Below are 24238 nucleotides of genomic sequence, written 5' to 3'. Positions count from 1 at the left end.
GTGATGCGGTGGTGCTGCTGACAGCGATCACAACAATGATGACAATACTGCACAGACTCTAGGAACACTTTCAGTGATCAGCTGACATCAGGATCTCATTGTCCCATGCAGTAACAGCAGATGATTGCACTGTAACCTTTACTTTGCTCACCAACAGTCCATGTCTTGGAGAACATTTGCACGAATGTGAATTAGCAAGTCAAAGAGGATGGTAGAGCTGAATCCCAACAGCTTATGTGAAAAGCACCTTGGTTTCAGAGACATGCAGCTTTTCTTCAACACTGCAGCTTTACTTCATCTCTATGGTGTCCCAATACAGAAAATGTCAGTTTTCTCCTCTGTGGTCTCAGAGCACTGGTTGTGCCTTGCATCTCTATCCCTATAAACTCACCCTCCTTCTGATTACAAGTAAATGCATTCAAAGATGACTGAACTGCGGGAAGGTAGTCCCCATGTCCTTATGCTTTTCTTAGTCCTGAGATGGGTACCCCAGTCGTAGGGGTACCAGGCCAGGGTGGACTGGGCAGTGTGCAGGGAGCTGCTGGCTGGCTGTGTCCAGCCAGGGCAGAAGGGAAAGCTCAGCTCTCCTGCCATGAGTGGTCACGCAGCCCAAGCTGCAGCCTCTGCCACTACATGAACCCAAGCAGATGAGGGTTGGGAACACAGTTCAACCAGCCCCAAGGTCTTTGGGAGGCAGGAATGTTCCACGGGGATCAGAAATGTTCCTTTTATAGCAGGGGGGATTCCATATGTGCAGAAGGGACCCATGAGCAGAGCATCTTCAGCTAAGGCTGTACGTACCCATGCTGGGCAAAGTCAGCAGCCAGAGGTGTCTGTGAGCATCCCTGAGCTGGATGCAGGGCGAAGATGCCCCTGGGCAGGGGTTGCAGGTCCCTCTCTGCCCCAACAACAGCACAGACAGCACTGCTTGCCCTGGGGTGAAAGCCAGGGCTCAATGCAGAGCACCTCTGGTGCCCCCTGGCCACCACAGGAACAGATGAACCCCAAGCAGCCCTCCACCCTCAGCTGTGAGATGCTGTGAAAGCTATTAGTGCATCTGCTCTGAAATGGGCTCATTAAAATACACATTCTCCTTCATTATCCTGTGGCTGCAGTGCCTGACTCATCCCACTGCAGTTGCTCTGGAATGGGAGCTCAAGTTTAAAATTTTCCAACTTGTTTTTTATTCACCAGGGAAGCTCATGTCTAACCCACTGAGAAGTGGAAGCTGGAACAGCTTGTGTCTTCATGGGAGGCAAACAAAACCTGAAAAAAGCAGGGAGAGGAAATAAATGAGGCACTGTCTGTTGAAAGTCTGGCATTTCATGTTGCCTTTCACAATTTGACACAGGATGCTCTCTTGCACAGGTGTAGCTAGTGCTGGAGTGACCCAGCTGGGACACGGCCACTCCCAGCCCAGGTGTGCCACTGGTATTTCCTCCTTTCCTCCTCTTTCTCCACAGAAGGGAGCCCCACAGCCATGGCTCAGCAGCCGTGGTCTTGCAGCAGGCTTTGGCTGGGATCCCTGCTCTCACTCCTGACCCTACTAAAGCTCTCTTCTCACCACGAGCAGGCAGAGCCTTGCACTCAAAGCTTTTGCTGCCAGCACTGTCCCGGACACAGGCCCCTCTGAGGCGGCATGTGGATGGATGCAGGGTGCTGAGAGTTTGCAGAACTTCTCTGTCAGGCTGGGGGAGGCAGTGCCTTGTGCTGCCTTCCTGCTCCCCAGCTCACAGGGACAGTGCCCTGTGGGCAGCACTCAGACAGTGCTTAAAGCCACAGGCAGCCCCAGCCTCCCGCTGCCCAAATGGAAACCTCACAACCTAAGCCCACCTCGTGCAAGCTGGGAACCTTCTCTTTTGCTTTTACACACAGACGTGATCTCACCAGACGCTGCTTTTAGCTGCAAGAAAATTCCTCCCTCTTACTGTTTTGCTCTTAAGAACTGCTTTCCTGGGCTAAACATCCTTTGCTTTAAATAGATGTGCTGGCCCAAATACTACCGTGAATGATTATTCAAGGATGAAGAACAGACCGTAGTCCAAAGATTTTTACAAGACAACCTAAATCAATATAGTCTTTCTAGCACTTCTAGAAAACCTGTATGGCTATACTCATTACTTGGCTCATTTTGCTGTTATTTGTTCATGCAGTACATTATCAAGCATCTGAAATATTTATTCTGTTGTCCTCAGGACTGCACTAATTTCTTTTGGAACAAAATGTAGCCTGGTAATCCTCTGCTGTGGATTTTTATAACAAATATTTTACAGTAAGCCTCTTGTTAGTAATGAGCCTACTATCACTTGAACAACTCTTTTTATAATCTTTACCCTTAGAAAAATAATTGGCAACATTTAAAATAACAATTCAATTTTTTATTAACCTATGGCCTACTTGCAGTATTAAACTGAACATGGCATTGCAACTTGGGCCATTTTTCAATTTTGTATAGCAAAAAACCTCTGCATGTGTGGAAGACAACATTTTTCACAGCATGCATCTGAATTTTTTTTTTATTTTATTTCAGGCTGCCTACTGTAATAGAGCAATCACTTCAACAGAAAATATGCTGAAAGCCTGAAATTGAAATCTAATTTAAAGTCTAAATGATGCACATGATTAAAAACGTATTATCTATTCCCAACAAATCAGCATCATTGAAACACTAATATTTCCCTAATTTTAAGCACCATCTAGTGAGTCAAACATTAGATCTGATCTTCCAAATTACACCCAAGGAAAATAAGATCCTGGTTTGACTGCATCCCACGTAGTGCTAGGTCTTGTGCTGAGATTTGTAACTCAGCTGTTTAGTCACCGTCTGTTCTCTCACTAATGGACATTAAATATTCTTCCAAAGGTGCTGCAGACCTGTGTAGTTATGATATTTTATGAAAATCCCTTTGCTAGGATTTTCTCCTCCTGAGAAGCTGAAGGGCCTCAGCTTCAAGTGTAAACAATTTGTTATCTGCTGCTGTGGGATGCAGCAGGTGCTTCCTCGGTTGGTCAGTGTGGGATGTTTCTGCTTGGTGGCCAATCCAGGAGGCAGCAGCTCTCGGACTCTCTGGAGTCACAGAACTTTGTTATTCATTCCTTTCTATTCCTGTCTCGCCTTCTGATGAATCTTTCTCTCTGCTCTTTGCAGTATAGTTATAGTGTGGTCTTTTTTAATGTAATATATATCATAATATAATAAACCAGCCTTCTGAAATGGAGTCAAGATCTCTCCTTCCCTTCAGCAAGTCCTGACTGCCCTGAAGACCACCGCATCAGACCCGAGCTTCTGCACGAAGATAATTTGTTTGTTGACAAAGGAGGATCTTGGCTGAGCAGGCTCCCTAGTTAGACAAGGCTGACTGCCTGGAAGTGAAGCAGGGAAAAACCTCATTTTGATAATGATAATTTTTTTATCACTCCAGAGCAAGGGACTGGAAAGGATGTGGTTTTATTTCAATTATAAGCCAAAGGAAAAAGAATCTCCAGGCAAATAAACAGCTTTATAAGGATCATGATGGTTACTGCTTCCATTAGCTGGCTTGCCAGGAAGATTAAGTAGGTCTGAGAGAGAATAGCACAGCAAATCTGCATACAATTATAGGACCTGCCTACCTGGCACTGGTGTTAAATCAGTTCAGTTAAATCAGTGCCAGCAGCTGACCTGTATAAACAGCCACCCACAGATGGAATTCATGGGAAAGCAAGTGATGCACAACTGGTTGGGTTAACATGGAACACTCTGGGCACAGGCAGGGATGTTCAGACTGAGCCTCGTTTGGCCTCTCTGAAATTGCAGAGCTTGTGGCGGGAGCTGTGCTGGTACAATTCCAGCCAAACTGGTGCAAGACAGGGCAGTGCCTGGCCTGGCCTTGCTGGGGGTGAGGAGAAGGCACATTGCTTGTGACTGGAGTGCAGCACTTGGGAGGCAGGAGTGTCATAGAGGGGTGAGAAATGTTCTTTGGCTGCTGCTGGCAATACCCTCAGTTGGCCAAGCCATACATTTGACCTCTTTCTGGTCAAATCTGGATCCAGGGGAAGTGGATTGATTCATGTGTCCGTGGTCCCAGGTACTCTGTGGTACCAGCAGGTGCACTCCAGCGGTGTCCTGGGGTGGTGGCCCTGGCCCCACAGCAGAGCAGCCCAGTTCTGTGCACGGCGTCTCTCCTGGTGCTGCATCCCCAGCCACCCACCCAGCCAGTGCTCACCTCTGCTGTGCTACATCTGCTCGGGAGGTCACACAGTGAGGGAGGCTGACAACCTGGCCTGGACCACAGAGGCCTCTCTGCTGTTCTGTTTTTGGGTTTTCCCCATTTCTCCCCGTGCATCACTTCCTGACTGTGTCAGAGCAGTTATGGCAGCACAGGCTAAGGGCTGGTGGAGGACAAGAGCTGTTGACTCGCACCTCAGGCTCCAGGGAAATTGTGATGTACAGTGCCCACCTGCTATTTCAAAACAGGGGAGGTTTATCTGCACGTCATGTTATAGAAATCTGGTACCTCGTGGGGTTTAACTGGGGAAAGCAGCATCTCTAGGAGGAGGAGCATTTAAGGCCTGGTCCCTCATCACCAGGACTCATGACTGCCAAGGGGTGACAGAGGTACCTGGCCTTTAGTCTCTACTTCCAAAACAGGAGAAGTATCAAAACTGAAGCTTGGAATCAACTGCGGAGTTTCACTAACACCTGAAATACCTTAGAGTTGTCCCAACTTGGACATTGGCAAAACTGCTGGGAAAAAGAAACAAGCATCACTTTTCTCCTTCATCCCTACTGCCCTAATGTTGTGTTGCTAGCAGAGGGCAAGATCTTTTAGCAAGATCCTGATTTGTGGTCTGTAATGGAAATGATGGAAAGTGGATTCAAGCAGGAAATCAATTTTCAGAGCTGTACAGCAACAAAAAAAATAATGTTTTTGGAGTCTTTCCCCACAAACAGAGCAGAGCATGTGTAGGTATCAGCCTGTTTAGCAAGACAGTTTAAGCTCACAGGAACAGTCACACAGCATGCACAGTCCATATTAGGACTCAGTCAGCTCCAAACACTGCTCAGCTACAGGGGTAAGCCAGAATTTCATGACATCACATAAATAAATATAAACAAATACAGTAAAAAGGCTTTACCTTGGGCTTAAGCAAAAAGTGAAATTTTCCAGTCCTGTGAGATCCTTCTCTGTTCCCAAGTGTGCTGGCTCACAGTGCAGCAAAATGATCAGGCATTTACCAACCTTGGCAAGGTCTGCAAGTCCTGAGGGTGTTTGATTTGGAAAGAAAGGTGTTGGGAGGAGATTCCTGAATACCTTCACCCAGAGTTACACAGGAAAAAAAAGAAGAAATAAAAGCAAGCTTTAAGAGGTCAGAATGTGTAGCCTGCCCAGAGCTGCTATTCCTGGTAGAAATTAGATCCTGAAGTGCCCAGGTGAAAATCAGGGATAATCCCTGTGTAAGTGCTTCTAATTGGGACAAACTGAAAGTGAGAAAGTTGAGCAAGACAGCCCTGGCTGAGCCCTGGGGGCTCCGGGTTTGTTCCCAGCTGGTAACTGAGAGCACAATTATACAAAGCCTCCTCTATAAACAGAATTTGGTTTATTATGGCCGAAGTGGGGGAATCTATTTTTGTCGCCACTTTGTGTGAATGTGTTACCCTTGTGATTTCCAGCCAGGTCATTCCAAGTCAGCTGCTTTGGCTGTGGCTGTCGCTGGAACCTCCTCTGTCCGCCCAGTCCCTGGCCCCGTTTCTCACCCGCCCGGGGTTGGCTCCCAGGCGAGGGGGACGAGGGGATGAGCCTGTGGCTATTCTGGTAGCTGTGAGCTATGGAGGTGTCACGTGAAGCAAAGAGCCAGAAATGCATGTCAAATCGAACCAGTGACTAATCACGGTATTTTGGTTGTCTTAGTGGCTGCCGGGGAAAGATTTATGGGCTCAGAAAATCTTCCCATAATAATCCCTGGGCGCTGATTTGATCTTCGGCCGAGGCTTCCCAGGGCCGTGCGGAACGAGGACGGAAAGGGGGCTGCTGTCCCAGGGGTGGTGACGTCTAAGCTGATCGGAGTTCAAAATACAAACAAGAGGAGAAAAGTCCGCGCTCTCTTCTCATCTGTGTCTGCTCAGAGCCACGCGCTGGCAGCCAGAGACGATCCCTTTGATCTGCCTGTGGAGCAAGAAGGGTCGGGGGCGACGGCTGAGCAGACACGAAGGGCCATTTATTGGGACCGTCATCTAGCTCCCTCCTCTGTCACCTGATGGCCAGCCAAGCGAGTGCTCGGCACAACTGTGGACCCTTCATCCTTGCGCAACTTGTGGAGGCAAGAAAAGTAAGCATCCTACAGCTGATACACATTCAGCTATTTTCTCTATAAAGGAATGAATTGAATTCACTACAAATCTACTAACTGTCCCCCTATGCCAGGCAAGAGACTGACTTGGTTTTTTTGGGCCGGGCTTTTCTCTAACAGCTGGAGGTCTGCTGGGCATTCAAGCAATGGCTGTTGAGTGAGGCAGCTGTTTCAATATCTAATTGCATTTTAGCTCTAATAGCTCAAGGGAAAAGCATTGCATTGTCTGCCATGAGCTACTTCCTGTCCTACTGCAAAGCACACTGCACCGCCGTGCTCGCCCAATACCAGAGCCTGAGATCAGAGGGCTTTCTCTGTGACATTTTGCTGAAAGTGAAAGAAAACGAGTTTCCTGCACACAAGTCCTTGTTGGCATGCTCCAGCGACTACTTCCGAGCCATGTTCAAAAGTTATACCCAAGAGTCCAAAGCCAGTGTCATTCATCTACAAGTTGTCTCACCCACTGGGCTCCAGCACATCCTGGATTTTATTTACACATCCTTGCTGCCCCTTTCCTTTGAAAGCCTGGAGGATACTTTGGAAGCCGCAAGCTACTTGCAAGTGACTGATGCTATCGGCTTGTGCAATCAGTACTTAGTTAAGAATCTTGCCTTGGAAAACTGCTGCTACTCTGCCAACGTGGCCAGGAAGTTCTACCTTCCAGATGCCCTAGCAGCTGCAGAAAAATACATTATCAAAAATGTCTGGAAGCTGCTGGACTTGGATTTGTCAGGACTTCTCGAGCTGAACTTCAGGTCTTTGCTAGCAGTGATTCAATCACCAGATCTCCCCATGGTGGAAGAATGCCGCCTGTTGAATCTTGTCCTGCTGTGGTTGAAGCAGGATAAATCCAGGCTGGATCAGGCCAGCAGCCTTTTAGAGCACATAAGATATGGTCTCATCCCAGTGGAAGAGCTGAGAAAAACCTACACACAGTCAGAAGTTCCCCTCTCAGCAGGTATTAAGTGCATGATCATAAAAGCAATAAATTATCACACATCTGTGTACAAACAGCCTGTCCTGCAGGATAAGTCCACCACACTGAGGAACCAGAAAACTCGGATCATTCTGCTGGGGGGAGGCACAGCAAGCGAGGGGCTTGTCACCGATGTGGTGGCCTTCGATGTTTACAATCACAAATGGCGAACCCTCACGCAGCTGCAGGACAGGGTTCAGAACCACAGCGTGTGTGTGGTGGGGAACTTCCTCTATGTCCTGGGTGGGGAAATAGAAAGTGGTACCCTGGATGATGCTAAAATCGGAAAGACCTTATTGGTTACAAATAAGGTCCATCGGTATGATCCAAGATTTAACACATGGACCCAAATCATGGGCATGCTGGAAAAGAGATGCCAGTTTTCTTGCTGTGTCCTAGGCAAGGATATCTTTGCCATTGGTGGAAGGGGTGAGGATGGGTTGCTGCATTCATCTGTGGAAGTCTATGACATCAGCAGGGATAGATGGACGAAAGCCAGGGAATTGCCATGCAGGATACATGGTCATGCCAGTGCTGTTTGCAAGAACACTATCTACATCTCTGGGGGCAAGTACTCAGCCCCAGCCAGCACAAGCAATGACCTTTATTCTTTGAGCTCACTTGAAGGGCAGTGGGTGAAACGTGCCCCCATGAGCATTGCTCGGTTTGGGCATCAGATGGCAACAATCAGGGGATCCATATTCACCTTTCTGGGATTATATGAACCTTTCTCTGAAATAGAAAGGTACGACCCAGATAAAAACCAATGGACTCGGTTGAAACCACTGGTCTACGATCGATTCTCCTACGGCCTGGCAGTGGTGGAGGAAACAGCTCTTCTTATTGGGGGAAAGAAATGGCAAAACTCGCTGGAGGTCTCCACACAAGATGTGGTTGGCTACGACATCGACAACGACGGCTGGGAAGAGATCTGCAAGGCCCCTCTGCCGTGGTGTGGGCTGCAGTGCGCCGTGCTCCAGCTCTCCGAGGTGGCCGAGGAGCAGGACAGTGACAGCCACCAGAAGAAGCTGCCCAACTGCTGAGCTGCCATGCTGAGGAATGTCCATCCCAGGAGATGGGCGAGCAGGGCGGTTCTGGAGAAGAAGAAAATTGCAGTGGCTCTGAAAGTGAAAATGGAAGTTTTGCCTGGAAAAGCCAAATGCTTGGTGGAAACAGGCTCCAGCACAGCTGGAGCAAGAAAATCTGGCTCCAGCACAGGAAACACATCTAGGATTTATAAAGCTGGAAGCTGATCTTACTGAGCAAGGATGTAGCAAGTAGCTTGCTTAGAGGCGATGAGTGAGAATTGTAATCCTTGACTTTTGGATAATACCTAGATAGCAATTAGTAGGTGTTGCAAGTGGGATTTTTCAAATATTAAAAATATAATCCGTCTTTTCTGTTTTCTTAATCAGAGGTAATTTTCCCAGCTGGTAAGTGCTACTGATTTTCTATGCTATGGCTAAGCAAAAGGAAAGAGAGCTGTAAAAAGACTAGAAAATTGATGCCTACAAGAATTAGTAGCAAGTATTGCCAAGGAAAAGATATTATTTGATATACTACTTACTAGGCAAGAATGTCTTAGCTACCAGCATGAAATTACTGGGCAGAGGCATGGACTTTTCACTGCGTAGACTCAGCTACAGCTGAAAGCTGAAACAGTGTTTGTTTGATAGAAGCCATTTCTCTCTCAGTGGCCTTTGTTGTAGAACACCTTCCAGATGTTGATTTTGTGTTATTTTAAAGACACGCACTACTGGTGATGTATATATGTCTTTTGTATCCAAACCCTGGGTTAGCTTAGATGGCCAGAGCTGAGGATATCCTCAGCCTCCAAGAAGCTTCTTACAGGAGTAACAAGCTGTCACTGATGCCTTGGCATTTACCTTGGCACCACGCGCTGTTTTGTCATACCTGTTCATAAAGGCAAAATGCTTCGTTGCTGTTGAACTGCTACACAACAAAACCCTGCAGTCAAAAAAGGTTTACTTTCATCACAGAGTACAAAGGGGAGGGAGGCAACTGAAGGTTTTCAGAAGTCTTTACTCAGTGTCTGCCTACACAGAGATCAGCAGTAGTGTCACTCCCTTTTGGCCACACTGGCAGTGTTTGAAGTCACACCAGGGCATTTTAAGATACACAGATATGAGAAATGCAGACAAAATGGTCAGATGCCACAGAATCAATCTGGTATGGAGTAAAGTGAATCTTGAGCCATAAATGTTCATTTAAAAGCTAAATTTATTGTACTTCATTTTACAGTGTTCCCTTTCTAGGCTGAGAATTAATACAATAAAAATATATATAGAAGAACATTTAATAGTCTTAAAAGAAGGCAGCACAATGGAGAGGACACATGTTCTTTGTCACTAGACTAGCTTAAAAAACTGTAATGTTTAATTTTCACCTTTAAAGCAATCAAGCTAACTTTACTAATGTAAAGTGCAGGCAGAATGGCTGTTGCATAGCAACAGATCTAAGTCTTCTGAACTGCCTTGGTTTTTACAAGGAATCAACTACACAATGTGCATATACATCCATCAGATATAAAGAGTTTTTCATATGAATATATTTACTTTTGGTCCAGTAAAACAATAGCAAGAGAATCTAAATGCTTGGAACAATAGCACAATCCATTTCAAGTCAAGCATTTTTAAGAGAAATTTACAAAAACCTCACAAATTTAATATACAAGTCAGTACCCATGCAGTAAATAAATGTCCAGTTTATACAAACAATATTCTTCTAATAGTACAAATCTTACACTGGATCCAGAATTCTATACAAACGTTAATACATGATTTGTCATCCAGACAGCTTGAATATAGGATTACTGAAAATGGGCTACAGAAAGGCCACTCTTCTGTACAGTTGTGCAAAATCTGCAGAACATTTGCAATCCAAACGCAATAACAAGATAGAAAATGAGGGCTAGAAAGAGGAAAAGAAAGAAAAAGGGGAACAAGAGAGAAAAAGGGGAGAGAGAGAGAGAGAGAGAGAAAGACAGAAAGAGAGAGAGAAGGAAGGAAGGAAAGAAGGAAGGAAAGAAGGAAAGAAAGAAGGAAGGAAAGAAGGAAAGAAAGAAGGAAAGAAAGAAAGAAGGAAAGAAAGAAAGAAAGAAAGAAAGAAAGAAAGAAAGAAAGAAAGAAAGAAAGAAAGAAAGAAAGAAAGAAAGAAAGAAAGAAAGAAAGAAAGAAAGAAAGAAAGAAAGAAAGAAAGAAAGAAAGAAAGAAAAAGAAAGAAAATCTGTCCATTCTTTCCTTCATCCCTTCATGGATATAACTGCCAGGAAATATTAGAGTTCATAAAGTTTAAAGTACATTCACTGAGCTGTACAGGCAATAGTCTCAAGTTGGTTAAGAGTACAGCTCACTAAAGTAAAAAGGAGGCTTTTCCTTTCCACATGAGCATTATTAAATCATGTCATGAGTCCTGACTTATGCAGCAAAGTACTGTAGAGCCACAGAAATATTTTGTCATGCTCTTAACATTTTTCAAAACCAAGTTCATAAAAAGTATATGATTTAAGAGTTCCCTCCCACTATTATTTCAGGCATGTGCTTAACTCTAAGGAGCTATTTCCCCTCATATTCACTGGGTTGTCTTTAGCAGATAACAAATCTCATGGAAGTTTAAAACATTTTAATTGGCTTGTGAACTCAGCAGAAGCCAGAGACATCCCTTCTCCTTCAAAAGCAAACCAGAGGCTTTTTTACTCCTCGGTTATTTTTCAGGATCCATGCTCAATTCTGCTCTCATCTCACATTATCCCTGCATAAAATACAGCCAAATTTCACAGCTCAGAAAACACATAGGAAACTACTTTAAAAATCCTATTCTCTCTTTTTCTATTGTGGGAATCTTCAAAGCATCTCAGATTTGAAGCATTTCATTGGAAACCTTTTCCACTGCTGCTGTTCTGGGCTAAAGAAACGCTGCTACCAACGATGTTGAAAGTCTGTATCTTCTCTTTTGCAAAATCTGCACATTATACTGATACCTTCAGTCCAAAAGCTTCATCAATCACAGTACCATTATTTTTTTTTTTTCTTTTATATCAACCTAATGTGATTAAGAGACAACACACAATTTGGTCTTAATTATAATACAAACCAGCATCCCTTTGCACTGGTGGTAAACCTAAGCAACAGGCTTTAAAAAAAGGAAATAAGACCTAACTTTTTGACACTTAAACTCACATTAGTCATTCTTTTGTGTGCCGATTTTCACCCTTTTAGGTGTTTGACAAAAGTGAAACACAACGACTGCATTACACCTTTCCCCTGTTATTTAAGAAAACTCCTAGAGTTTCTCATGAAATATAAAAATTGGTTTTCTCCCACCACCAAAACAGTACCTGCACTCCAAAAATGCAATGCAATACTGGAATTATATAATATAAAATATCATTGTAAAACTGACCTTTGATAACAAAAGCTTTATAGCATGTGGAACTCCCTGCATGAAGGCCACAGTCTTCCAAAAATGCTTTTAAATCCTTTTCTTCAATAGCTAAAGATCATGTTTTTTTAATTCACAGAAGGTAAACACAAGCAGAGCATTGGTAGCATATAAAATATACAAATCCTCATTAAAGAAGTGGTATCGTTGACCATTGAAGGCTTCACACAGCTGAGTAACATTAAAATATAATTTACTAGAGCTCTCACGTATTATATAAAAACTACTTTATGCACTTAAGTAAAGGGGTGGGGTGTAGCAAATGGACAAAAAGAGAGACTTTCATACATGTGTTTCTATGTAAGAATGAGTGTGGGCTAACGAGGCTATCAGTGCTTCAACCTCAGATGAGCCACTAACAGAGTCCCTCCGGGGGCTGCTTTCATAGATGTTCATGAAGAGATCAAGGTACATTTGTTTCCATTCTTGAAAGTCTCTAGATGTCAAAGCTGGATTCTCCAGAAGTTTGTCTATAATGGCTACTTCTCCTTCCCTGGCCTGTGAGAGAAAACGAACAAGCAAAGAGTTAATGCAAGTGATGAGTCACTGACAAAAGCAATCCTGTGGGTGGAAGCAGAGAATGGGGGGTACAACTCAAGCCTCAGAGCCCCTGAAAGCGCAGGGACTCTCTGATCTATGAGCACTCACACACAGGAGACCTTTCTACAGGGTGTCCCACATTCCCCTGTGGAACTTGGGCTTCCCTCGCCAGGTCCAGAACGCTCAGTTAGAGTTCCTATTCCCCCACTTACCCCATTGTTCAGCCTCAGACAGCAAGCCCTGCCCTGTTTACTATTAGCTGCTTGCATTTCTCAGGATGGGTTTCACACAACGAAGTGCCCTCTGCTTGCTCTTGATCAGATCAGAAATACAGCGTGGGTGTGTGGGAGGCAGACACAGGCACAGCACAGCTTCACCTCCTTACCAGGCTTGCCACGGGAGCACCTGAGCTCTGCATTGCAAAGGCTCCTGCAAGGGAATGCCAGCTCATCTTCACTACAGATCTACTGCAGGCCACGGGCTGGCTGGCTGCAACCCCTTCTACCACTGATGTGGCAGAGAGAAGGCAGAAAAAGGGAAAATATAACATTGTTGCTGGTGCCTCATTATGCCCCATCGAGGCAGGGAAAGTGACTGTGCCATAAACCCTCTCTGGTGACAGGTTCACGGAGCTGAGTGACACAGTAAGCCTCAGAGGTACCCACAGCCACTCACGGCTGTTGCAAGTGGAGGAAGCTGGATGCCACAGCCATAATCCTTAGAAACACAGCTAACACCCAGCTGTGGTTTCCAGCAATGCTCCTCAGCACAGGAATGGCATGGCCACCAGCAATCTCCCCTCCAACCTCTCTGCAAGAAGGGTTTCACACTCCTCATGGCTAACTCACATTTTCCACGTCCATGCTATGAGTATGTTAAATCCTCCTGGGTAGCACGGCAAGGGGAAATACCAAGCTGTGTATGATGGGACAGATCACAAGAGTCAGAGACATCTTCCATAAGCAGTGCTTTCATTGCTGTGCAAACAACAGGAAATTAACACTACCTGCTGGAATACTCATTCCCAGAAAGAGAAGGCAAGCTGGGAACAAGCTGTGGAAAAGAAATCATGGGAACTCCTGATCAGATCTCTGCTCGAGCTGCCATAACTTATTTCTCACAGATTGTGGCTGGTCCCACACCTCTGCACTACCAGCCAGGCAGCTCATACTCAATGACAGGAGAATGATTTTGTGTCATACAGGAAAGAGAGCACAGGGGTCTTTCATTAATGACTTAGGATATCAGGAGCCAGAAGCAGTTTGGAGGACTGTCTCTGGATATTATTATGTAGGATAAGATTCAAGGAGAGTTCAGAACATCAGTGCCAGCAGGCCAGTGCAATTGGCTGCATTCAGGAAGGAGAAATCAAAGGTATTGATAAAAAGAAAGACTGATTGATTAGGTAATAGCAGTAGCTACTGCTTGATACAATTGCCAGCAGTATGGCAGAGGTGGAGCTCTGGGCTGGAATGCAGCCAGTCACAAGTTACCATGATGCCACTGCAAAGCAAGCGTGTGTCACTCTGCACTGCTGCTCTATGCAGAAAACAACAATTATCTGTCTTTGCTCCTTGCTGCCATTGCATTTTCCATTATTGCTCTCGTGTCCATAAGAATGATTTACACCAATCACGGTCCAAACAAGAGTGCTGACAGGCTTAGAAAATATGGCTCATGGACAAAGAACAAAAAGATTGTGCTTGCTTGGTCCAAAGGAAAGAAGTTCCAGAGAAGCACAAAAAAAGGCACCTGCTGGATCAAGAGGCTGCGCTGCTTTCTGGACTTCCCTGAAGGAAAGCAGCTTCATTTGCAGGAAGCCACTGGTATAAAGTTTCCCAGGTACCAATCACCACTACCAAAGAGACAATTCAGCATGGCAGCAGGCTGCTGCTGCTGAACCACTGCTGTGGCGTGTCACCCCACGGTGGTACAAAGCCACAACCACGGCATGAGCCTCCTGCCACCCCCATGTGTGTGAGAGCACTGTGATTTTGTTTCAGTTTCTCATGCTTGTAGAAGTCATGGACAGCTGTGAATGTTGCCCTCTTTTGCCCTTTTTTGCCAGCCTTGAATCCTGCAAAGACTTACATACCAAGATAATAATGCAAGTTGCCTTCAAGGAGATGATACAGTACAGAAAGTTAAGAACATGTAGGATTTCTTTTCAGGATGGGAGCCCCACAGCATGAAAATAATATTGCCTAAATGCTTCTCTAGGTGATGGAAAACTAAATTAATTAATGTTTATAAAGCCCTCTTTGATGAAAGCTGTTACAAAATGCACTGTACAATTATCTGGTGGCTTAAAATGTGGTAATTTAATATAGTTAACAGGGTCCCTGAGGAAATCCAGCATATTGTTTGCTGAAATCTCTATCAGGGCATAACTGAAACTGCTGTAACAAACAAAGGAAGCTGACTAGGAGGCTAAAAGAGCTGTAGTACATTTAAAATTATCATATAAATTTTCAAATCTATCATTATCACTACTTATTTATTCAATCTTACTGATTAAATACAATGATCCTATCAGTTTACACAGAAAGCGAGCACACAGTTTCCTCATGGACAAGCTCATCAATCAGAAAACAGTCAAGTGTTGCAAGAGATACTGTTCCCTTCTAAAGGCTGGCTTTGTCTAACTTTAGACTTTGGCAATTACAAAGTGAATGTGTTTTGGTAAATCAAAACGTTCAGGGACAAAAAAGGGATTAAGGTTTCCTCCAATAACTTGGTGTCAGCTTCTGTTAAACTAGCTAGAGGAGGAGCAGCTGACTGAGATTAAATGCAAGAAAATAAGGAAATTAAAACTGATCCCCTCACTTTGACTGCTCTCCCAGGCACATTTTTCCTCTTCTTTTCAAGCAGTGCTTCCCCATGTCTCTCCTGTTTGCACACTGAGCTCAGCCTGGACTCCAGCTGCACACAATAATCTCTGATTACAATACAGCCCAATCCAACCCTGGGGCAGGATTTTTCCTCCCTGTTTTATCTCACCTTTAAAGTGCTTTTCAGAATTCGCAGCTGGTGCAGTTTTTCATTGACTACTGGATCGCTACATCTCTTTATAAAAGATTTCTTATACTCCAGCTTAGTGGAAATCCGGTGTTCTCCTAAAGGAGACAGGCTGGCCTGCTCCAAGGCTCTGTACAAATCTTGCAAGGAGTCTGCTGTTTTTTCCTCTATAGTTTCAACTGTAATGAGACAAAGGGGAAAACAAAAAAGGGGAGGAAGAAATAGAGAAAGCGACAATGTTTCATTAATGTGATTACATGAAGACCTATGAAAAACCTTTGCCAAATGTTTAACAGGTTTAACTCGACCATAAAGAGAATATTTCACACCTCCTAAGTTCCAGAAAAGAGCGCTGCCACTGCTCCTTCTTGCTACTGCCTTCACAAGAAAGGGAGAAAAACTTTCAAGAATGTAAAATCTTGACATGCAGAGAAAGAGGGAAAAAAGAGAAATAGCACAAGGTGCAGTAATGTTAGAATGAGTTACTACCAGCAATCAGATTTCTGGTACTGCAGTTACATAGTTCTGGTGACTTCCTAGTTACAAGCAGAGGAAGCCCTGGAAGCATCCTGCTAAGGAACCCGTCAGGGATCACATCTCAGACTGAAAGTGCTGTTAACAGCACTCAGGATATGCGATGGTGGCCCTGGAATGGCATGTCCTAAGAAAGTCCACTTATTTTTGTCTCTTATTTTTGATACTCAGTGGTGTTGCTCAATAGTCAGTAATGCTGTCACTTATGTCTGTTACTTTACTATTACCTCATGGTTCAGCAGCAAACTAGAGACTAAATGTAAGAGCACAAACATGACCTGGCAGCATGGCAAACCAAAACAGAGCTGTCTGCATTACAGCTTGGTTTTAAAAACAAATCAATATTTATTATGAACTATATCAAAATACAGTAATATGAGAAGTCTTTATGTATTATAGGTTTGAAATATTTGTTCTAACTAGTACTGAAAGCATTTAAAAAGAAAAAAAAAAGAAAGGTTTTGCTTCTTTAAAAACAAAACCAAGCAAAAGCTGGGCATGAAGTGTTACTCTGATATGAGCATTTGAAATGCTTCATTTAGAAAACATCAAACCACTTCAACCTTTCACACAATGCTTCCCCCAGGGGAAACTCTTTGTTGACTCCATACAGGCTTTGCAAGCAGCAGTGCAGTCAGGATTAGCAGAGTGGGGATCAGGATTAGCCAGGGCAGCCCTTGGGACAGTGTTAGCTGTGTCCCTCAGCTGTGTCCCTGCTGCCCCTTGCACACTGACACGGGTTCATGCTACACCCAGACACTGCCTGTGCGTGGTCTCCTGGCTGCTCCCAGAGCCCTCGGGATCCTCCCAGCCAGTCCTGGCTTTCACAGTGGTGCCTGTGTCCTCAGGAGGCTTTCCTAGAAGCTCTTGTAGGAGGGCTGCTTGGTTCCAAGCATTAGCTTCACCCTGTGACTGACCCTGCTCCAAGACAGTCATTTCTCCTGGCTGGAAGTTTACCACATACAGAAGCTCCCCTCAGTAAAGAACCAGAGTGTCCTCAGGTGATCAGAGGGTTTGTTACCAGTCACCAAGAGAGATGACAGTTTGTGTTTAGAAGTGACATTTTTAGTCCATCAAGAGCTACCTGAGGCCACCTCCCATTTGAGCCCATACTATGCAGTAGGGCAACAACTCTCCTCAGGCTCAGCCAAGAACTCCAGAACCCCAAATCTCCTCACCCCATCACAAAAAGTGTTTGCATTTGTACAGATCTTTATACAGTCCAAGAATTTTGCAATCAGCAACTAATCTTCCTTCATCTCTCATCAGTTTATTCCTTTGGCCTTGTAGAGGGCAAATGTTTTTAAAGTACACATTTTATTTTTTTTAAGAGATATGGAAGTGAAGAAGGGTTGGAGACTTTTTCTCGATGGAATTGAGTCTGCAAAGAGCTCCCTAAATCATCCCATCCTGTGCTACCCTGCTTGGTGAGCTGGGTTCATCATTGTCAATGGTGGCCAGAACTGAAATAAAATAGAAATGAGACGCTTTTCTCTTTCTTGCAATTTTCTTTCTTATTAAAACACCCAATGGGCCCAAGGGCAAATCATTCAGTAGCTGAAAAATTAGAAAGTGGTTAAAATGTTTTGTGGTCTTGATTTTTATGCTTTCTTAAGAAGTCTATGCAGCAATGAGGTCAGAAGTTTGGGATCTCTCTATCAGTTCCTATTACTGAACGCTGATGTCCAGCAGTCTGACAGCTGTGGAAGGGGAGTGCTAAAGGGCAAAGGGAAAACTCCCTCCTGGTCTGACACAGGAGCATTTGACACCTATTCCTCTCTCTCTCTGTCCTTCTCATCTCTTGCTATGCAAGGCAAAAGAGATCTTTCCTCAGGTGTCTCTTCCCCAGCAGCACTGCCAAGGCTGCACCCTGAGGGGATCAGGACAGGGATGGCTTGCTGAAGGATTCCACACCATCTAAATTCATTGTGCTGGAGTGATCTAGAGCCTGCATTGGCAGCCAGCCACCACACCCAGGCTTGCCATCAAAAACCCATGGCTTCCTAAAACACAGCAACTCCCCACCAAGGAAAATAGAGCATTTGAGTTCAAGCCTAAGGTTCAATACTGAATGACAAACGCCTTCAATGGACCTGGATGGTGACACGGCCCCTGTGATTATAAACCCTGTGCCAGGGAGCCTTGTCCTGCCCTCCCTCCCCACACTGCTGGCCTGGGATCTGCATGGCTGGTGCTCCTCAGGGCTCATCCCCTGGCACAGGCACCCACAGCTCAACGTGGGCTCAGAGGGAGTGTGGACACAGCGCTTGTGCCCTCCCCTGCATGGGGACAGCTCTGAGACTGCTCAGGAAGGGCACAGGACTGTGGGGGCAGGACACAGGCTGGGCTGGGCTGCAGAACACTGACAGGAGGTCTCTGGAAGGCATCAGAACATCACCTCCACATGGCTGGGGCTGCCTCCCCCACACTCTGTCACTGGCTCGGTGATGTCACTACAAGCTGCACGTCAAAAAGGGGACAGGATTTCCTAAAGAGGAAAGAGGAGGCAAGAAAAACAAGTCCCTGAAATGCCTTGCTGCTGCTGAGGCAGGGAAAGCTCTAAAGAGGGCAAGATGCCTTGCTCACCCATGGTGGGGGAGAGGGCAGTGGGTGGCATGAAAACACATCCCAAGCCCTTAATATTTTCCAGAGAAATGCTGAAGGTGGTGCTGCTGCTCTCAATGGCTCTCAGTAGGCGGGAATGAGATTACACACACAGCTCCCCTCCCTCAGCCTTCTGCTAGAGCCTTTGATTGATTTCCTGTAGGTGTTGGTGAAACCCTTGGCACCATAAAGCATCTGAGGTATTCTGTTAGATATAGAGCTGAGCTTAAAACATATTTTCTTTTTTAAAATGGGTGGATTTGCATGCAAGTCATGCTTTTACAGCATGGCCGTCTCGTTAAGGAAGAATAGGACCTCTGGTAATGTTTTGTTTAAGTAGGAAATGTGGTCTAATAGGATTTGCAGGTGACCTCAGACCAGCAGCCAACACAACAGTTGTTTTTCACACTCATTCGGCTGCTGGGCACGGGGTAGCATCTTTCCTGTTTCTCTGAATGCACTGCACAGGTCACAGTTTCCACATACTGCTGAAAAGCAGGGTGTCTTCTCTGAAGCTGTAATTTTGTCCCCTGCCCCACAGAATCCTGAACAACTCTGTAACTCAGGAGCAGAAATAAAGCTGCAAAAGTGCAACGCATGGGATCTAAATCTGGTGAGAACCCTGTCTTCCAAATGCAGGAATATACAGCTACTGAATTTTGTAACAAAGAAGCTCCTGCTGTCTTCAAGTGAATCCAAAGCTATTTGCTTCAATTCTGGAGATAATGAATGCATTTGTCTAGTAAACATTGTGTTTACTATTATTTTTCACTATTCTGCTTTCTATAGGAAAAGTTTCTGAACTTTTTGTACTTTGCCCTCAGTTCTTAGAATGCAGTAAATATTTGTAACTACTTTTACATTTTCTCAGGAGAGAGAGATGAAGATTATGGCTGAGTAGGTGAAATTTCAACAGGTCAGGAACTGTTTGGGCTCCTGGCATTCAGGAAAAAACTGGTGCGATTTCTCATGCTGTGTTGCCACTTGCTGTTGAGAAGAGCACGCACCAAGCTCTGGGATGCACTGAAGTGTAATCACCTCCTGGCTCTGTTTGGCAATTCATCTTTCCATTATTTCCCTCTTATAAACCAAGATCATAAAAGCATAAGATAATTCTGTCAAAAGTAACCAGAGAGAAAGTTACCATTGGTATTTACATGGATCAAGAGATGATTGGTCCCTGTAAACTGATGATTCAGGAAGATGGTACTGAATTAGAACTCTGTAGAAGGTCACCACTGCAGCCCAGCTGGCTAACACACTGCTCTCTGGACACAGAGAATCTCTTGGCACACACTTCTCATAAATCTGCTCTAAATATACGCAGTTTTCAGTGGAGGTCCCTGCACTTCTGTGATTCACTTTTTTATGCTAAAGCTCAAGCTGCCAAAATCTTGCATGGTTTTTGTCTTTCAGTGAGGCACCAGAGGAGCCCACGATTTCACGTGGGGCTGAGTGAACAGAACTGCCTATGTAAGGACAGTTAATAAATTTTGTCATCTACCCTGCCAACAAGGTCGTATTTTTCTAGGATCAAAGCTCTCAATTGGGGCCCCTCTGGTCTTTGCCAGTGCCTCCAGACACCACCCAGGCTCAACCCCATTGCCTTTAGACTTCTCACCCTGACTGATGGACGCCACTGCCATCCTGATGGAATTCTCCATTTTCCCACTCTCCTCTTTTCTGTTTGCTGCCTTTTCTGCTCAGTGACGCACTTTCCTTGCCTGTGCAACTCCTGTCACACACGCCCACTCCTCTCCTTGCAGTCAGCCCTGCACTTGAGCAGAAGTACCAGCCTCTGCAGATCCCCAGAAACCCAAGCTGTTGTGAAGTCTGTGACAGGAAGCGAACAAGGCACAGTCAGACTGAAATCTCCAGGCTCCACTGAAATTTAAACTCCCATTTTCACTCCTTTTGGTGAGCTCACTCCTCTGGCAGAGGAACCAGCTAACCTCAGCTTTCTCAGGATATTAAGGAGGCAATTTGTTAGAATACATCACTAATTACATTACTAAACAGCTGCCACATTATCTTCTCCCTCCAAATCCCAAAGATTTGATTCCAGTTTGAGAGCTACCCCTTTTTGCTTCTCAAGTGTCCCAGAGACTCTCTGTGAGTGACAGTAAATGCAGTAAATACTGCCCCAAAACAAGAAGGATCCCCGGCCTCTGGGAAATGGTCTCAAGTTAGATAAAACAGCCCTGGGTGCACAAACCTCTGGGTGGTTTTTTTTCCCTTTGCCTTCTTGACCCTGATGTGTCTGTGTTGGGAACAGACACCCTGGTCTGCCACAAGCTAACTAAGAACTGATCTAATCCCAGCAGCATTTGCAATCCTCCTCAGCCACAGCAGGTTCTCTCCGCCGTGTCTAACAGGGACCATCAAACCTGCCTGGGCACGCAGTGGTTTCACTGACAGGGAGGTAGAGCAGCACACAGAGCCCTGCTGAGCCCTTGGGAAGGGGGAGCCTCCTGCAGCAGCTCTGCAGCCCCGGCTGTGCCAACAGGCAGACAAGGGCTGCGGCCACAGCGTGCGACAGCCTGGCTGCGCTTGTAAACCCCAGGAACACTTAGGAGAGAGACTGAAGGGATCTCCCTAGGTACTAGATACAAGGTGAAAAAGAAGAAGGATGAAAGGAGAGGGGGTGTGGATTTCAGCAGTGTTGCAGTGGAGGGGAGAAAAGAAATCCTTCAAAGAAGCAGCTGGTTTCTCAGTGCAAGGCCTAAATCCATCTTTGCTGCTGGTCAGGTTAATCATTAACAGTCCAAACGTGAGACATACCCAAATGCTTCTAATACAAAGGTTCAGGAATTAATAATTTTTAACACTATTTAGATGGCTGGCTGGCAGACTAAGCTATGTATTTCCTTCCTCCCCCCTTCCTCCCCTCCCAAGCTAAAAGGAACAAAGTGGTGAAATCAATGTAAGGCTTAAAGGAGATGGACAGCACTCCTGCACAGGTATGGGGGGAGCCACAATGACATGGAAAGTCAGCTCCTCCTAGGAAAATGTTACAGGCCACATCCCTAATTACTGAGAAAAGGAAGAAGCCACACAGTATTTAAGGCTGGCATGGTACAGCAGGCAGGAGGTCATGCAGATCCACATGGAAACAGCAGCTAATCATCTGCTCTAGGTAAAACAGAGCAATTTCCCTGCTAAAGTACAAAGATACCTATGCTATGTCCTATGCCACTTTAAAATCAAGGCCTGACTGGATATGTGATTACATCTGTAAACACACACACACACATACACACACACATATTTATATATATATATGTCTATACACACACCCCCGCCATATGAGCATATTAATATTTTCTACAAGTGAAGAAAAGTTTAAGCAAGCTGACTTAAAGCTAAATTAAAATCCAAACGGATTCTTCTTGAGCAGTACCCAGTCTTTGCAACCTTTCTCTCTGGTATTGCTTCCCTTTCCCTGCCTTCTTCTGATTCATGTAATCCTCTGTTCTTTCTGTCCCTGTGTATGTCAAAGTGCAGGATTTTCCCAAAAGTCTTGAATAAAGGAAGGCAGGAGCATTGTTTAAACACAAGCCTTCATCCATGTTCTTGGTGAAATTCTAGTAGCTGGAGGATCATTAAATTTTATATTTATTGAATTTATTGTTTTGTATTTATTCAATGCAGGTATTAAATCTGGATTTAATACCATCATGTCCTCTAAAGTGGAAGTATTTTTGGTTACTGAGATAGTTGTACACAGTTTCTATTCTCTCCTATTACATAAACCTGCAGACAAAAAAAGATACTCCCTGGGGAGGGTGCTCACTGAAAGCACCAACACAACAGAGTCCTGCACTTGCTGGAATTTTACACCCAGTGGTCCCAGCCTGCTTCTCCTCTCACATGCATGAGCATAAATTCGGTTTCTTGAAATAAAGTGAACTGTGCAGGCAAGTGGAAAACTCATCTCCCAAACGACAGATATCCGAAGGTATTTCAGGCATTTTCCACTACAGCCAAGTTCAATACCAGAATCAGGCAGGTACCATCTTTTATTAAAAGATCTAGCCCTAGCCTCTGTCAGGCCTGACAGATGCCAAGCCTTTGCTGTGGCACTGAAGGTCTAATTCTTATGGTGAACTACTTATAGCAGTTAGCAGTTTTCCTTTTGGGTCAGTAGATCCCTCAGACTCTCTTTTCCACTGGAGTCATCTTTCTGGGGATGTCTGAAGGACAAGCCACGGCCCCAGAGGCCTCCTGTGCCCCGCTGGCTGCGGTGTGAGCCGGCAGGCTGGAGCACGTTCACACTTGCAACCTTCATGGGACACTTGGGCTGCTCTTGCTCTGAGCCTCACACCCACCTCAGCCACATCTCTTCAGCCTCCCACTCAACTGGAATTGCTTCCTAAACACAGCTGACATGAAACTGAGCAGAAGGAAAAACCCTCGGTGTCTCTCCCTGCAGATCTGCCTTGTAGAGCTGGCAGCAACATTCAGCCATTTCTCACATGCACTTAGCAGTGAAGTACAGGTGCCAGCTAATGGGTCACTGTGTGAGTGGGAAGGGGACACACAGAGTGAATAATCAGCTTTTTCTCCTCGTGCTGCCTCTTCACAGCTCTTGCACGCCTCAAATGAGCATCTGTAGCTTCCTCTTTGCTCGCAGTCCTGCTGTTTCATGAGGTTATATTGGTGGGCTGTGATTTCAGAGACAGCAGAAGAATGAAGTCACTCCAAAGCCTCCCAAAGTAATGGAATTCTGATCAGTGGCAGAACTTTTCTGCAGTAGGGTTATAGTTGCATCCTTCCTTGGTTTTAGATATGGTACTCTACTCATTAAGCTGCCTATGAAGGCACCAGTTTAACCTCTGCTGATTTTAGTGACTCTCTGGGAGAATTTTACACAATGAAATAGGATATCCTGGCATTTTTCTGTGCCACACACTGATGTAAGTGCTGTTTAATTTTACCACAAGCTATCAATGCTGAAGTGAAATAAACACACCAATCCCACTTTGATGGTACACTTCCCCTTGGGCCTGCAGTTCAAAAAACAATAGAAAACTTGTTTTTATGAGGAAAGCCAGGAGCTGGAGCAAAGTGGGCAAAATTGCTAGACATGTGGGGATTCTGTAGCTTTGGAACACGATGAGGAGTTCCCTACAAATAATAATTCACAAGTAATATAGAGAAGCAATTACTCCTTGAGGAAAATACTGGCATTACAAACCTGACCTAAGGTTGCAGCACTCAAAGTTGTGAAAGGTTAAGTGACAAATGATACGGACCCAGCAACATTACTCACCAGTCAGAATCAAGCCACAGTCACGCTCGTACAACAGCAGTGCCTGTCAAGGCTTATGGGACTGATACCTGCAAGCGAGCCTGAACAGATGGGGGACACGCTCCTGGGGAGCAACACCCACCAGGAAAATGAACTCTACTTCAGGCGACATCCCAAATTGCTTCTTTGTATGAAAATGCAGCACTGAGAGTGGAGTTTTTCAGAATGCATCACTAAGGAATTGCAATTCTCCTTTCAACATGGGAGAAATATTAGTGTGGGCAGGGGCCAGGTTAATTGAATGTTTGCCTCAGTTACCTCTGTAAGCCACTGTGGTCTGCTGGGGAAGCACCTCTTGAGGCATTTCTGAGAGGGGCCCAAAATACTTCCCAAAATGTTATCCCAGAATATGTCACATTTATTTAGATATTCAGATTTATTAATGGATTCATAACTGCGCATTATGATAGCTGCACTGATTAGATTCCAACCTAATTAAGCTGCACCCTGATTTCCATCTTAAT

General features: G+C 45.0%; 2 protein-coding genes across 4 annotated transcripts in view; one reads left to right on the top strand and one right to left on the bottom strand.

The window, feature by feature from the left end:
• Positions 1-5750: 5750 nt before the first annotated feature.
• On the top strand, positions 5751-8701 carry KLHL34 (kelch like family member 34). Its single transcript, XM_038153215.1, has one exon. The coding sequence runs from the start codon at positions 6562-6564 to the stop codon at positions 8347-8349; it is 1788 nt and encodes a 595-aa protein (XP_038009143.1). The 5' UTR covers positions 5751-6561; the 3' UTR covers positions 8350-8701.
• Positions 8702-11356: 2655 nt separating this feature from the next.
• Positions 11357-24238, bottom strand: part of CNKSR2 (connector enhancer of kinase suppressor of Ras 2) — a 206790-nt gene continuing 193908 nt past the window's right edge. For all 3 annotated transcript variants that reach the window (XM_038148923.1, XM_038148914.1, XM_038148931.1), the window contains 2 exons: positions 15308-15504; positions 11357-12265 (listed from right to left, as the gene is read on the bottom strand). In XM_038148923.1, the coding sequence (XP_038004851.1) occupies positions 12050-12265; positions 15308-15504 (413 nt within the window). In that variant the 3' untranslated portion in view covers positions 11357-12049. The remainder of the gene's footprint in view (positions 12266-15307; positions 15505-24238) is intronic.

Source organism: Motacilla alba, chromosome 1, assembly GCF_015832195.1.
Source record: "Motacilla alba alba isolate MOTALB_02 chromosome 1, Motacilla_alba_V1.0_pri, whole genome shotgun sequence".
NCBI classification, from domain to species: domain Eukaryota; kingdom Metazoa; phylum Chordata; class Aves; order Passeriformes; family Motacillidae; genus Motacilla; species Motacilla alba.
The sequence above is the reverse complement of the archived record's forward strand: the minus strand, read 5'-3'. Positions and strand labels throughout refer to the sequence as shown.